The sequence below is a fragment of the Volvox carteri genome, assembly GCF_000143455.1.
Source record: "Volvox carteri f. nagariensis unplaced genomic scaffold VOLCAscaffold_64, whole genome shotgun sequence".
Classification (NCBI taxonomy): domain Eukaryota; kingdom Viridiplantae; phylum Chlorophyta; class Chlorophyceae; order Chlamydomonadales; family Volvocaceae; genus Volvox; species Volvox carteri.
In genome coordinates, this window is record NW_003307607.1 from 482,734 (window position 1) to 496,057 (window position 13,324).

Sequence of the window (13,324 nt, forward strand, 5' to 3'; positions counted from 1 at the left end):
AACATACGACCACGATGCAAACGTTCCACAATTATCCATGATGCAAGGTTACACTTGCAAGGTCCTCAGCCCCGGCCTTGGACGCCTGGTCTACCGCACATCTTTTTAGTCTAAGAAGCTTAGATCGGATCACCAAGAATGCCACATAAGCCACCAGCAACAATAAACGTACTACCCGCCCTTCGACAAAAACAAAACATTGACTCCCTCAATGACCGACGCCAGCCGCCATCTCACCAACCCGCGAGCACACCCTCCTCCCTCTGTAAAATCCTTCCCTTTCTTCGCCCTTCCTAAGTTCCTTCCTTCCTTCGCCATCGTCCGCCTCCTAGCAATAAGTGAGACTACCCGTGTAACAAGATGCAACCGGTCGTAACTCACAATGTCACATGTTGTACAACACGACTAAATGGGCCACATGGATGGATGGATGGATAGACAAATCTCAGAGCAACGGCAGAGGACATGCCATGTAAGCTTTTGTAATGTAACATGCCATAAACTGCGCAGCCCTGCGCAATGCAGAGCTCCGCCGCCAGCGGCAGAAGATGCGCGTTGCAAGGCGCCATGAGAACATGAGGACATGAGGACATGACGGACCCACGCTTCCCGCCTTCATGACGAGTATGGCGGTATGGCGGTATGGCGGTATGGCGGGCAGCCCCGCCCGCAGCAGAGATCAGACGGTCATCGAGATATGAGAACGGGCGAGCAACTTGCTCACAGCCAGGAGAGGCCAGGCATAGGCTAACTAAGGATCAGGGCACCTTACGCAGTGGTACCGCCATCACCACCCTTGCAGCCACTACCGACGCCACTACTGCTGCCAAAGTCGTTGCCGCTGCCGCCGCCGCCGCCGCAACCAACACCACCACCACCTTAACACCATTACCACTGCTTCCATCCGTGAATATCGCTATCGCTGCTACTGCATCAACCATGCAACCACTGTAATGATGTCACCGCTAGCGCTGCTGTCATCTTAATCACCTAGTTTGTGACGTAAGGTAGTCGCCGCTAACGAACACCCGCACCGGTCACTGCAGTCCCTCTCTATAATTCGCCGCTCAACTTAAGGCCTCTGTGTTATAAACCTAATGCTCTCGACGTGAAGACATTCAGTGGCACCAAAGGTGGTCACTGCGGGCACCACACAGCACCTTCTTTACCTCTCAGAATGGCAGGGTAGCACCCAGGGCGGCAACAAAGGGAGATGTCGGCAGCCAAAAAGTCCGTCACTGTAACCATTGATGATCACAAGCGGTAACAATATCATCGGACACACCAGCACAGTACGTAGGGCGGCCTTCCCAGCTGCGTCGGGTGCGACATCACGCGCAGTGTTAGCGGCCCAAACCTGCACATGACTTTTGCTCATAGAAATGGCCCATGGCATGGCTGCAGCCGCATCTGCGGCGATGGTTGAGGCGGCAGCTGCATTTGCGGCCAATAACCGGCACCACCAGTTCCTGCACTCGCAGCTGCGGCTGTGGTGCCGGTTGGCGAAAGCCATCCGGGTGCTGTTCCCTCCTCCTCATCATCATCATCATCATCGTTTGCTGACCACGATCCAGCAGGACCGCCCTTCCATCAGCAGCCTGATGCCCGAACGTGTTTGGCAAGGGCAGATGCAACCGGTCATACCGAACAGGACCGTGGCGCCCCTGCTGCATCTCCTCATGCCCTGCGTCCATGTCCCAGGGCGCTGAGGGCTGTGGTACCCGCCTTTCACCACCGCTGCCACCGACTCTGCTGCCACCACCCCCGGTGCCAGTGCTGGTGCCAGTCACCTGGCACATGGCTGCTACAGCTACAGCTGCGGCTGCCGTACATGGGCTGACGGGTGGTGGTGTGGCGCCTGTGTAGCCCGTCCTCTGGTAGCGCCGAGGAGTCCCCCCGGGGCCTGCCGGTTACGGCCGGTTACGGGCACGGGAGCCGCCCGCACCATGGGCAAGGTAGCGGCACCGGCTGCCGGGGCGGGGTCTCCTGCAATGAAGGCTTGAGCACCAACTGCTGCTGCTGCTGGCACTGCAGCCGCTACTGATTGTGGCTGAAACCAAAACTGTTGATCAGCATCATCGTACAGCCGGTTCTGATACAGATATTCCTGGTACAGATACTCCATGTGCGGCTCCTGCTGGCGTGAATCCGCGTACAGGTACTGTTGATCCTGGTGTGGGTACAGGTACGGGTATGCATGCATGTACTGCTCCTCCTCCTCCTCCTCCTCCTCCTCGCCGTCGACCTCCTGCTGATATTGCTGCTCTTGCTGAAGTAGCGCTTCTGGAGGTGGATGGAACTGCATTTGCATTAGTGGCAGCAGCAGCAGCAGCAGCAGCTGCGGCCCAAGCATGTACTGCTGCTGCAGCCACTGCGGCACCTGACGAACTCCCCTGACGCCAGCCGGCGGAGGGCCTCCGGGCAGGTGGTGGTGGTAAATGCCATCGAGATCAGCAGGATGGTCCATATTCAATAGGAAGCAGGGACCGGGGTAAACACTGATGGCATGCGGCGGCTCAGGGACGCACTTCACGCACGTAACCCGACCCTGAAAATATTGGTTGGTCAGCTTATACCCTCAGAAGAAGTAGAAGAAGAAGAAGAAGAAGAAGAAGAGCTACCAAGTACAGGTCATTCTGGCTCCCCTTGTCATCAGTCAGAGTCCCTTACGAAAACCAAAGTAGAGGGAATCCGAAGGTATAAGTTTAGCAATACCATCCTACTATTCCACACGTTTTCCAGGGGGGCTATATAAACAAAGCTCGAAGATCCGAGTTGTTGTAATTACGCCAACACCAGAGGTAAGTGCGATACCAGGAGTAACTAAGCCCCTAAAAAAGCTTAGTTGGCGATACGGCGACCTCACCAATTGTGTGAAAGACTTCCAGCGGTTGATTCTCGAGACAGATTCTGCAAGTGGTGGACACATCCCCCGGGTTGTGAGGATCACCAGGGCCGTCGCCTGCGAGCGGAAGGCCGTCGCCTGAGGCGTCTAAACCGCCTTGCCGCTGCCGTCGCTGCCGCTGCCACCGGTGTCACCGCAGCCGTCGCTGCTGCCGCTGCTGCCACCGCCGCATCTCTCGCGTCTGCTGCAACCGTTTCCATCACCTTTGGCGTAAATGCAGCAGCAGCGATAGTAGCGGTGGCAGCTGTTGACCCTGCTGCCTCCTGCGCCTCTCCAAAAAGGGCCCCTGAACCGGCAGCAGCAACGGCCCCGGCCGTGGAGGCCCTGGTAGCAGCTCCTGGTCGCCCCGGTTTGGTCGAGGTTGCGGTAAATGATTTTCGCTTGCCCCAATATTTTGATAATCGCGAAGCTCGGTGGTGCTGGAATACATTGCAAGGTTTTTGGCGGTGAATGACATGACACTGTTTTGCTATCGGGTGGCTATCGGGTTAGTGTCCAATTAACAGCCCTGCAGTGGCGAACATGCAGAGCGCAGCTACACGAACACGTATTGCTGCTAGTGCTGTCGCCTCTATGTATACAGCGAAAGGTGAGTATGCCCACAATATGCATGGTGCCGAGAGACACCACTTGTTCTGAGCATCTGAACAACCAGATATGGTGTCTCTATTTACGGCATGGTCTTAGACGTACGAAGCACCTCGGCCTCATTGTGTGGAATGTATAAACTGCTCCGATTGCTGTCGGGCAGTTTCCTGGTCGTTATACCATCGGGACACTATCGATCATGTAAATGAATCTGAAATCGAGGTAATAATTTATATCCAGCTGTAATTTATTATTAAGTAACGCCATGCATGGCCGACAAAAGGTCCCAGTCTATTCGGGTCCTTGCTCGGGACATAGATACTACTTTACACAAGATAAGACCTAATCGTTTACTTTGCAAGTCGGTTTGTTGTCGTAATATTTGTTGAATTTATTTCTGTTTTCATCCTCTAGTTCATGAATCGCAGTCCGTCGTCTGCATCTGCTCTTGTCGTCACAACCGATATAGGTAACAAGGTGGGGCAGTCTGAAACACACTTTCCCGCACTTCGAGGTGCGTTATACAGCTGTTTCCAAGCTGTACATATTGTAGGCGATCTTCGTAGTGGGAGGAACGTAATCGGTCTGATCTGAGTCGAAGAGACGAACGGTTATCAAGGCACTCAATCCTCAAGGTTGCAAACGCACATTGTTGCCTGTGCGCTGTGCGTTAGTAATCTTAGTACTTTAACAGTACTGAACCCAATATGCGACTGGTATAACGATAAACATTGGATGCAGCTGAAAACACCCGCCCGCTGCAATCTCAGATGTTTTGGTGCTGCTCCACAGAGAAGCATGCTTGTAAGGTATACCGGTTGCCTGCCTGATGCGCTGTGGATGCAATTGTGCATCTCAGCCTTGAGGGACGCAACAGGGTTGGACGCGGAATGCGGTTCGGTCACGGGAATGCAGACAGGGGGGTTAGCCGCAGCTGGGAGATGCGACAGTCGATGACCGAGGGTACCCGAGAGTGTTAAAAAAATTGACCCTTACTGCGTACCTCTGGTCCCAGGCTCGCGAGGCCGCACAGAATCCACTCATTTTCCCTTCTTGAATGTGTCCAAAACACAGCTTATTTCCGAACAACACAACGCAAGGAAAAGGGCGGAACCTCGGTCTGGGACCACGCAATTGGGGCAGCCCAGGGCCGTGTAATGGAATCCCTGTTGGACCGATAAAAAAATCGGCACAGTCGCGGTGACATGATGCCCCGCCTGACCACTGGCCATCCCAAATTCCACCAAACTAAAGCAAAAGCCACAAACAGCTGGAAGCGTTTGGACACAATCCATGATTGACAAAGACGGCCGGAGCCACTTTCATCACGGCTTCACGGCTTTCCTTCACCCCTACCCTATAACCGCGCCCTTCCACTTTTGCTACTTCTAAAAAGCGGTTTTCCCCCGCGGGTGGTTCAGAGCTTAAGGCCGGCAGGGCAGGTCCGGGCCATCCCAGTACCGTATCTTTGACATTTCAGCTGATGGAATGGTGTTCAGCTAAGGGGGTTAGGAGCTGCAGGAGCTGCCAGGCTGCTGTCTGCGCTCTATTCGACGGTGGAAGAAAATCCCGAAGGTGAAATCCCGGCCCCCTTAGTCCGCGCTGTAGCCTTCCCTGCATCACCGGGCAGGATGCGGCTGCTCCTTACCCGGAGCCCGCCGCTCTCCCCGCTCGCCCGCCAAGACAGCTCACAGTCAAGACGCTCAGCTCACAGGATTACAACCGCTGTGGGGGACCCAAACCTATGCGACGACTTGCACCATGCCGGAGTTGCGGCGTGCGCCGCCCTGACAGTCCGCCTCAGCCACAGCTGATACGTGCCACCTACATCATCTGCTGTGCCAGCTATTCAAGCTGCCAGCTAAGGGGATGAAGAAGGGGGTTCCCCTTTGGAGAAGACGAAGGACAGCCAACCGTGACGCTATGCTGCATCACCATGACCGCCGTCACCAGGACCACACACCGTCCGTCCACGCGACGGCAGGCCTCAGCCCTCGGCCTGCATCATGACGCCCTCCTGCACCTCTGCACCAATACGCCCCACCCCAACACTCACGGCAATAATCGGCTGGCACTGTTCGTTGTCCCCCCTCACCACACACACACTCGCACATGTACAAATACACATATACATATATATGATTTTGTTAGTTCAGGCACACAACCACCCACCACCTTGCCAAACTTACTCTATCTCGCCACCACCAACCACCAACCACCACCACCACCAGCGGTGTCCGTGTCCACCTCTGCCGCTGATGCTGCTACTGTTATTTCAGCTACGCTGCTGACTCCGCTACTGCCGCTGAGGCTGCAGCCCGCCAATACACCCGCCGTCGCTGAAGTCAGTCTCAGGCACCCCCGCTGTCAGCTCCTCTCAAGCAGTAAGTCCTCCTCCTCCTCTTCTTCTGTTCCTCCTCCATTTCCGCCTCATCCTGCTCAGCTGATGTACTTGTCGGCCTGTTCCGCCAGCAGTCTTGCCGAGTACTTGGCGTCGTGGAACAGCACGTCGACCTCCTCCAAATCACCGCGGGAGATGGCGTCACGGCCGTTGGTACGAGCCAACATGGAGGCGGGCGTGAGCAGCTGTACGGCATGACGCAAGGAGGTGCGCTCCCCTACCTCACCCAGGAAGGCGAGACTTTCCTCGTCGATGCCGATACCTTCCACCTGGGTGCGGTGCGGGTTGGTGTGTATGTGTGCGTGTGTGTGTGGGGGGGGGAGAGAGGGGGAGAGAAGGGGGGGAGAGGGGTATGCATGTGACGGGCAGGGAATACGGAATGGGAAAGGCGGGCGGGAAAATTAAGGGGCCAGTAAGGGGTTGTGTGGATGGGAACGTGGAGGTGGAGTTGCAAGAAGTGGGGAATGGAGAACACGCAAATGTGGGTGCTGGTGCTGGTGACGGTGGCGGTGTTGATGTTGGTGTTAACCAAGAGGGTGTTGGTGGAGGAGGAGGAGGTAGGAACGTAACAAGGATTAAAGGGGAGCTGCTTTGTTGTTCTCCATGACACCAGGTCTGCAGGGTGATGTGAACACACGCACCCAGACGGGGCATGTGCCCCCGCCAACCCCCCACCCCAACCCCCCGTGCCCTTCATAGCCGGAAACCCCGCCTCATAAAAACCAACTCAGATACACTATACAACACATCCACATACATACTTACATACATATGCACATACCTGCGCACGAATGGCCAAGATCTGGACCATCTCCGCTAGCGTGTACGGCAGTGTACGGATGATGACCAGGCGATCAAGCAAGTCCACCGGTATGCCGTGTGGGGAGGTGATGTCGGTGCCGCGGATGGTGCAAAGACCTCGATTGGTGGCGAAGATCACAATCGGGGACAACGAGCTCTCCAGGGCTCTGACAACATGGGTGGGGCCCCCGGGGGGCGGGGGGGTTTCGGGGGGATATGGGGGTTACGTGTTATCCGTGTGTTAGGGAACAAGGTTGGGTGCGAGGCTACGTGTTGGGCAGCCGGGGGGGGGCTTCGACGTGCTTGGACGCGAAGAGAGCGCCAAAAGGGTAACCAGACGAGAGCGGCGGATGAGAACGGGGCTGCGACACCGAGAGAGCCAAACGCGCTCTCTTCAACCTGCTGCCGCTGCCGCTGCTGCTGGCCGGTCACCTGAGCTGCCCCGAATGGCCCCGTGACACCTCAAAGAATCACACAGACACACACACACACAACACCCAAACACACACACAACACCACTTCATACGGGGCCACGCGCGTAATCGATGTCACATGTGTATGCGGCCACGCGGTGGCCCATCCACTCACCCCACCAAGCCTGTCCACTCCCTATCCCCCTCCCCTCCCCTCCCTTTACCTGTTCAGGTAGGTGAAGCACTCGATATCCAGCATGTGCACCTCGTCAACGAACAGCACACCGGGGACCAGCTCGGCCACTCCTTGGTCGATGTAGCGGTTCACCACCTGGGGCATGGGGGGGGGGAAAGACGAACCACGAGCGAGTGGGAGACAAGGGGGGTAAGACGAACCACGGACATGGGGGACCCCACATGGGGGAGGGGAAGAGGTGATAAAGGGTTGGGAGGGGTTGGAAGGGGGCAGGGTGATAAAAGAAAGCAAACGTCACCTGAACAGGAGCACGTGTGGAGGCGGAGGTGAAGGAGATAGTGGAAAGGGGGAGAGGTAAGGTAATGCCGTGGAAATTAGTTGTGTGTGTGGGGGGCAGTGTGAGGAGGTACTTGGCGGCAGTTGCTTCGATTGGCGAGATTGCACTTGGTATAGAGGTTGGCAGAGGGGCGCAGGTGTGCAGAGATCTGGACAGGAGATAAGAAGACAGGTATATATGTGTGAAGTGTGTTGCTGGGGGACACAGGGGATGACGGACGTGGGACTTATCCCTACCTTTCCTCTGCACCCATACCCTACCTACCTACCTGCCTAACTACCTACCCATACCCTATCAGAACCCCCCTCTTAACCAACTGGTGCCTGGTGCAGTCTGCGTTGGACGTGTCGCCAATACTGAGCCCCCCTTCCGCTCCTCCTTGCATTCTTCTCCCTACCACCGTCGTCACCACCACCACCACGGTAAGGTGCAGCAGCAGTAGAGCCAGCAGCAGCAGTAGAGCCAGCAGCAGCAGTAGAGCTAGCAGCAGCAGTAGAGCCAGCAGCAGCAGTAGAGCCAGCAGCAGCAGTAGAGCCAGCAGCAGCACCAGCACCAGCACCATCAGAGATCACCAACCTCCCTGGCAGCAGGCAGCAGCACTCCCAGCCTACCCCGCCGCACCCCCAACCCCCAACAGCCTCTCTACCCCCCCTTAACTCCACCTGCAATCTGCTCTGCCGTACGTACCTTGTTGATTTCCTGTCTCAGTTTGTCCGTGATCTCCGTCTTCTTGGGTTTGAGCATGCTGCCCATCACCGACATGATGTCACCACCGCCCTGCTCGGTGTGCGTGTGGGTGTGTGTAGAGGTGAGTGCGTTAGGAACAAGCAGGGGATTAAAGCCAGAGAGAGAGAGAAAGAGAGAGAGAGAAAGAGAGAGGGGGAAGAGAGAGGCCTTCCGACGGATGCCTTCTTTGTTCCGTCCGATGAGAAACGAAGCCCCCGGTTTGCTCCCGCCCTCCTCCCGCCCCTCTGAACACCCTTCCTTCATACACGAATACACACACACATACATACACACGCATTCCCATCTCCCTTGACACTCGTATGCAGGCATGTCCTCTCCCCTCTCCACCAGCCGCCACCAACACAAATACACATACATACATACATACATTCATACACACCTGAGGTCGGGCGTTGGCCGCGTCCAGGTCATGAAGCGTTACATCTTGTACAATCTCCTTGCGCTTGTGCACGTCGCCCTGTGAGGGGCAGATAAGTGGGCGAGATTGACGGTTAGAACGGTTGGGGCAACTATACCGGTCAAGGCGGTTGGAGCGGTCCTGCCGTTGCCGATACCGCCTTATTTGGTATCAAAGGTAATGTTGTGTTCGTTTCCTTTCCCTCATCCCAACGCCGTCTCCCATCCGACCCCTCCGAAACAACCCCTCCGGATGGCCCCGTTATCCAATTTCTTAATCCCCTCCTCCCACTTCCCCCTCCCCCACACACACATCCCACAACACATACACATCCCACACCGCCCGCTCATTCCCTCCGACACACATTCACCTTGGGCAGCGGCACGTACTCCTCCGCCTCCAAATCGAACTCAGTGGCGTACGCATCGCATCTGCGCGTGTGTACGTGTATATTTTTGAATAATCTGAGCCGCGACGTACGTGTGCCTTGTAAGTACAGAGCATATGCCATTAAAGTGACACATTAAGACTTGGGGAAAGTCAAGAAAGGAAGCGCCGCGTACTCGAACATGACCCTCCATACGTGCTCGTGAACTGCCCCCATGGATGGCAACGGAAACGTTTTGTATGTATGTATGTATGTATGTATGTATGTATGTATGTATGTATGTATGTATGTATGTACGTACGACTTAGATTACACTGTGGGCCGCGAGAGTATGTATGTAAGTATGTATGTACGGTTATGAAGGGAACGGTGCGGGGTTGGGGCGAGGGGGTCCCAGACGCGTCCCCAGTCGACAGACCCTGGTTATTGGCACGTTAGGGGTGAAATGATCCCCCTCCCCCTCCCCCTCACCCCGGCCAGTCACCCCCGCCCCCCCCCAGCCATCCAGTCGGTCACCCACCTGCCCACGCGCTTCACTGCCCCGCTGTTGGCCTCGATGTAGATGACGTCACCCGTCTGGGGGCGCGCGGGGTATGGAAGGGTGAAGGGGGTGAGGGGAGGGGGGAAAAGCGCGGTCAGGAGGGGGATTTCGAAGAAAGGGAAATCCACACAGACTCAAACCCCACACATTTGACCTCCCCTAGGTAGGCCGCGTAGGGGAGACTGCCAAAACACGACAATGAAATCGATGGAGAAAGAAAAGAGGGAGAAAGAAAAAGAGGGAGACAAGGTAGGGGGAAGCTAGCACCAGGGAAGAGACGCTTATTATTATTATTATTACTACTACTAGGAAATGTCGCAATGGAATGCCAGTATGTCGGTATGTCGGCTCTTATCACCCGCAATGAGCCCCCGCTGACGAGTTCCACGGGGCCCCCTACAAGCGCGTTGTTGCGAGGCCGGACCTGTCGCGCTCCCACCACAACTCCCTCCCAACTCCCTCACCTGCACCTTCTCCTTTTGCAGCGCATCGTAAATGGTGGGGTCCAATTTGAGCTGCGGAGTGCCACGAACACGCATAGAGAGGAGGGGGGGGCCCGATCAGTGGGTTGGAGCAGCCGCGGAAGGAGAGGGATCCGGAAAGATCAAGGGGTTGGAAGAAGTGGTCACAAAACTGCGGAAAAGGTCATGCGTCACCCCTTCGAAGGGGGAAGGGTGAGTGGGTAGAACATATTTTAACACATGCACATATCGGGGTAGGGATGGGCGACTAGGGCAAGGCTAGGGGGGAAGACGAACCATGAACGAGTGAAGCTGATGCCAAGGAGGATATAGACTGTTACGCCAGAAGCATCAAGGCTAGCGGGGGACTGAAGCCTACATCCACACGCCCACCAACACAGCAGCTACCCCGCTTTACGAATGCTGTACTCAGTTCGTGTGTGAGTGTGTCTTAGATTTTATTTCTCACTCCTCGTAATGCCGTCCCGTCTCCTTCAACCCCCGGTGCAACACGGTTACACCCCCAATGCCCACCAACAGAAACCAAACCGCCAACCACCGCAACCACCCCCCCACACCCACACGTGTTCTCTTCCCCCCGCTCTCACCTGCTTGGTCCCCTTGGCCGTCTTCAATCCGATGACCACGTGGCTCACCACCTTGCCGTACCCGCCACCCTGCCGTACATACACAACAATACACCAGCATTATATAGGGGAGCGGAGGCTTAGGAAGCCTAGCACCCGAACTGACAGAAAGACATACAGACGGGACGACTCGCGCGACAGCGCACCCCCCTCTCTCTCCCTTTTAACCCCATTAAAGAAGGCCTGGACCGCCGTCGCTCCCCCCTCCAGCGGCTAACTTTCAAATCCGAACCCCCGCCCTCTCCCGCGATACCCCTCCCTGCGGGGATTCGGGCTACCCTCGCCCCAACCCACCACAGCCTCCGTGTATTCGGGTGTCAGCTCCGTCACCTCCCCCTCGTACACCTCCTTGTTCTCCTTAATACGCAAACCTGGGGCCAGGAGTTAAGGAGGGGGCCGAGGCGAACAAAAGAAACCTGTGTCGTTGCCGTGTAGCGGGTGGGGAAGGCGGTGCGGCGGTAGGTGTGTCGTGAGCAGAAAGAGGGAGGGGTTGGGTGCGGCGGGTGCAGGTGGCCTGTGTTCAGGGGTGCACAGGGGTGCACCCCCTGCTTCTTTACCCCCCTTGCCGGGAGAGTCCTATCTCGCTGGTGGGGGTGGTGGGGTTAGGCGACTGCTGCGACATGCTGCACATCCGCGGGCGGCAGCCTCCATCCTCCTCAAGCCCCATCCGTCCTCCCCTCCCTGCCGCTGCATGTAAACATGCGCAGCCTCAGTGGACACACTCTCCGGACAGCCAGCCAGCCAGCCAGCCGAAGTTAAAGCAGTCCGTCCGTCCATTAGCATCGGCCATATTCCCCGCCAATGCAGTGGCCACGTATGACCAGTCCCAGCTCCCAGCTCGACCAGCTAACGACCCCTCATGAGCGCCCATTTGGGTCCCGCCCAGGTCCTCAGTGCTACTCCTGTTACTCCTTGTTAGCCACACGGTGGGTGATAGTGGTTGGGTGAAAACGGGCCCCACCCACCCACCCACTACCACCCACCCACCCACTACCACCCACCCACCCACTACCACCCCTACCACCCACCCACCCACTACCACTCACTAACACACTACCAACACGCACACAATCCTTTCCTTCCCACTTCCCACCACATCTGCTTTTCCCATCGGCGACTTCCCTTCCCTCCCCTCCGAGGTCGCCGTCTTCACGGACGCCTTTCGGCCAGTTCTACGTCTGGTACACTCTTGCCCTGGCAGCAGCTTCACTCATTTGTGGTTCGTCTTTCCCTTCCCTCCCCTCCTCCCCACCCCCCTCTTACCGATGGCCCTCCTGAAGTTTTCCATGAGCACCTCCGTCTTCTTCACCTCGGAGGAATACACCTCGGAGCCCACCATGGGGCAGAAGGGGACCTGAGGACACACAACGGCCGGGCAGCACCAACCCGTATCACTTCCGCACACTCCGTTCTTACTTTAATTGGAGGCGGCAGCCCCCCGCGGACTTCACCCCTCCACCCCTTCAACCCTGGAGCTCAGTTTCGTGTCCGGATCCAGATCCTCCGACCTTCGAACTATTCCTTTGTGGGGACAGTTTGCTTGGCTTCATGGACTTGCAGTAAAGAGGGAGAGTCCGTTAAAAAAATTTGAACGGCCGGTTCGGCGGTAGCTGTGGTGGCCGGTCAGATTCGCATCCATATATACACATACGCACATTGTACCGGCTGTTCATTGCTTGTGATCCCAGCGGTGACTCGTTCAGAAGCACCGACCCCAACACCCCCATCCCTCCCAGGAAGCGGCGTGGCATCCCCAGCACTGTGCTCTGGGAACATAGACCCTAAGGGACGTATTGAAGAAAGTCATCTTCAAAGGGTTTTCAAAGGTTTTAACAAAAGTGACGATCGTTCGGGGAGCCCAAAGGATGTCCGCGAGATATGACGGTGTTATGGCTGCTGGTGTGCGAGGTGCGCAAAGATGTGGCCGGTAAAATGATCCGGCGGAGAAGGCTTTTCCCACTCCGGAACCCCCTTCAAATTACCGGAACCCTCCCCAGCGCCAGCTCCCCTCGTGGCGCCTTGCCGTGCAAGGACGCGTACCTTGGTGCCCAGCTCCTGTGCTATGCCAAGTGCTAGCGCTGTCTTGCCAGTTCCAGGAGCGCCAGTAAGCAGCAGAGCTCGGCCCGCCATTTTCTTTTGGCGGATCAAGTCCACCACTACGCCGCAAGCTTCACGAGCCTGTTCTTGGCCGACAAAGCCCGCTGCTAAGGGCAGTGCTGTGCCATTATCTTGTAGACCAAGGCCTTTGATATGCGTATGAGTTGCCACGCGCTGAGTCTTTGTCGTCGACGAAACTTCCTCAATACGCATGTTTGCGAGGGCTGTTACAAAATTGTAGGAAAGCCGTGAAAGTTACTCTTTGCGTTCAGATGCCGTGCGCCGCAGGGTGGTCAACTCGACACTTCGATCGACAACGGATGGTCTGAGACGTCACAGAAAACTTGTTGCAGCACTTAAATTGCAAACATTACATGCAATCAACAGTGAACTATAAGCTTACAG

At 56.4% G+C, this 13,324-nt stretch overlaps 1 protein-coding gene across 1 annotated transcript; it reads right to left on the bottom strand.

Moving 5' to 3' along the window:
- Positions 1-5,932: 5,932 nt before the first annotated feature.
- ponA (pontin) lies at positions 5,933-13,324 on the bottom strand (the record flags this gene model as incomplete). The annotated part of the gene is made up of 12 exons (XM_002956708.1): positions 12,863-13,324; positions 12,086-12,176; positions 11,117-11,193; positions 10,784-10,852; positions 10,179-10,229; positions 9,694-9,749; positions 9,156-9,216; positions 8,768-8,845; positions 8,329-8,418; positions 7,333-7,439; positions 6,676-6,862; positions 5,933-6,163 (listed from the first exon to the last, which is right to left on the bottom strand). The coding sequence occupies exons 1-12, from the start codon at positions 13,130-13,132 to the stop codon at positions 5,933-5,935; spliced, it is 1,368 nt and encodes a 455-aa protein (XP_002956754.1). The 5' UTR covers positions 13,133-13,324.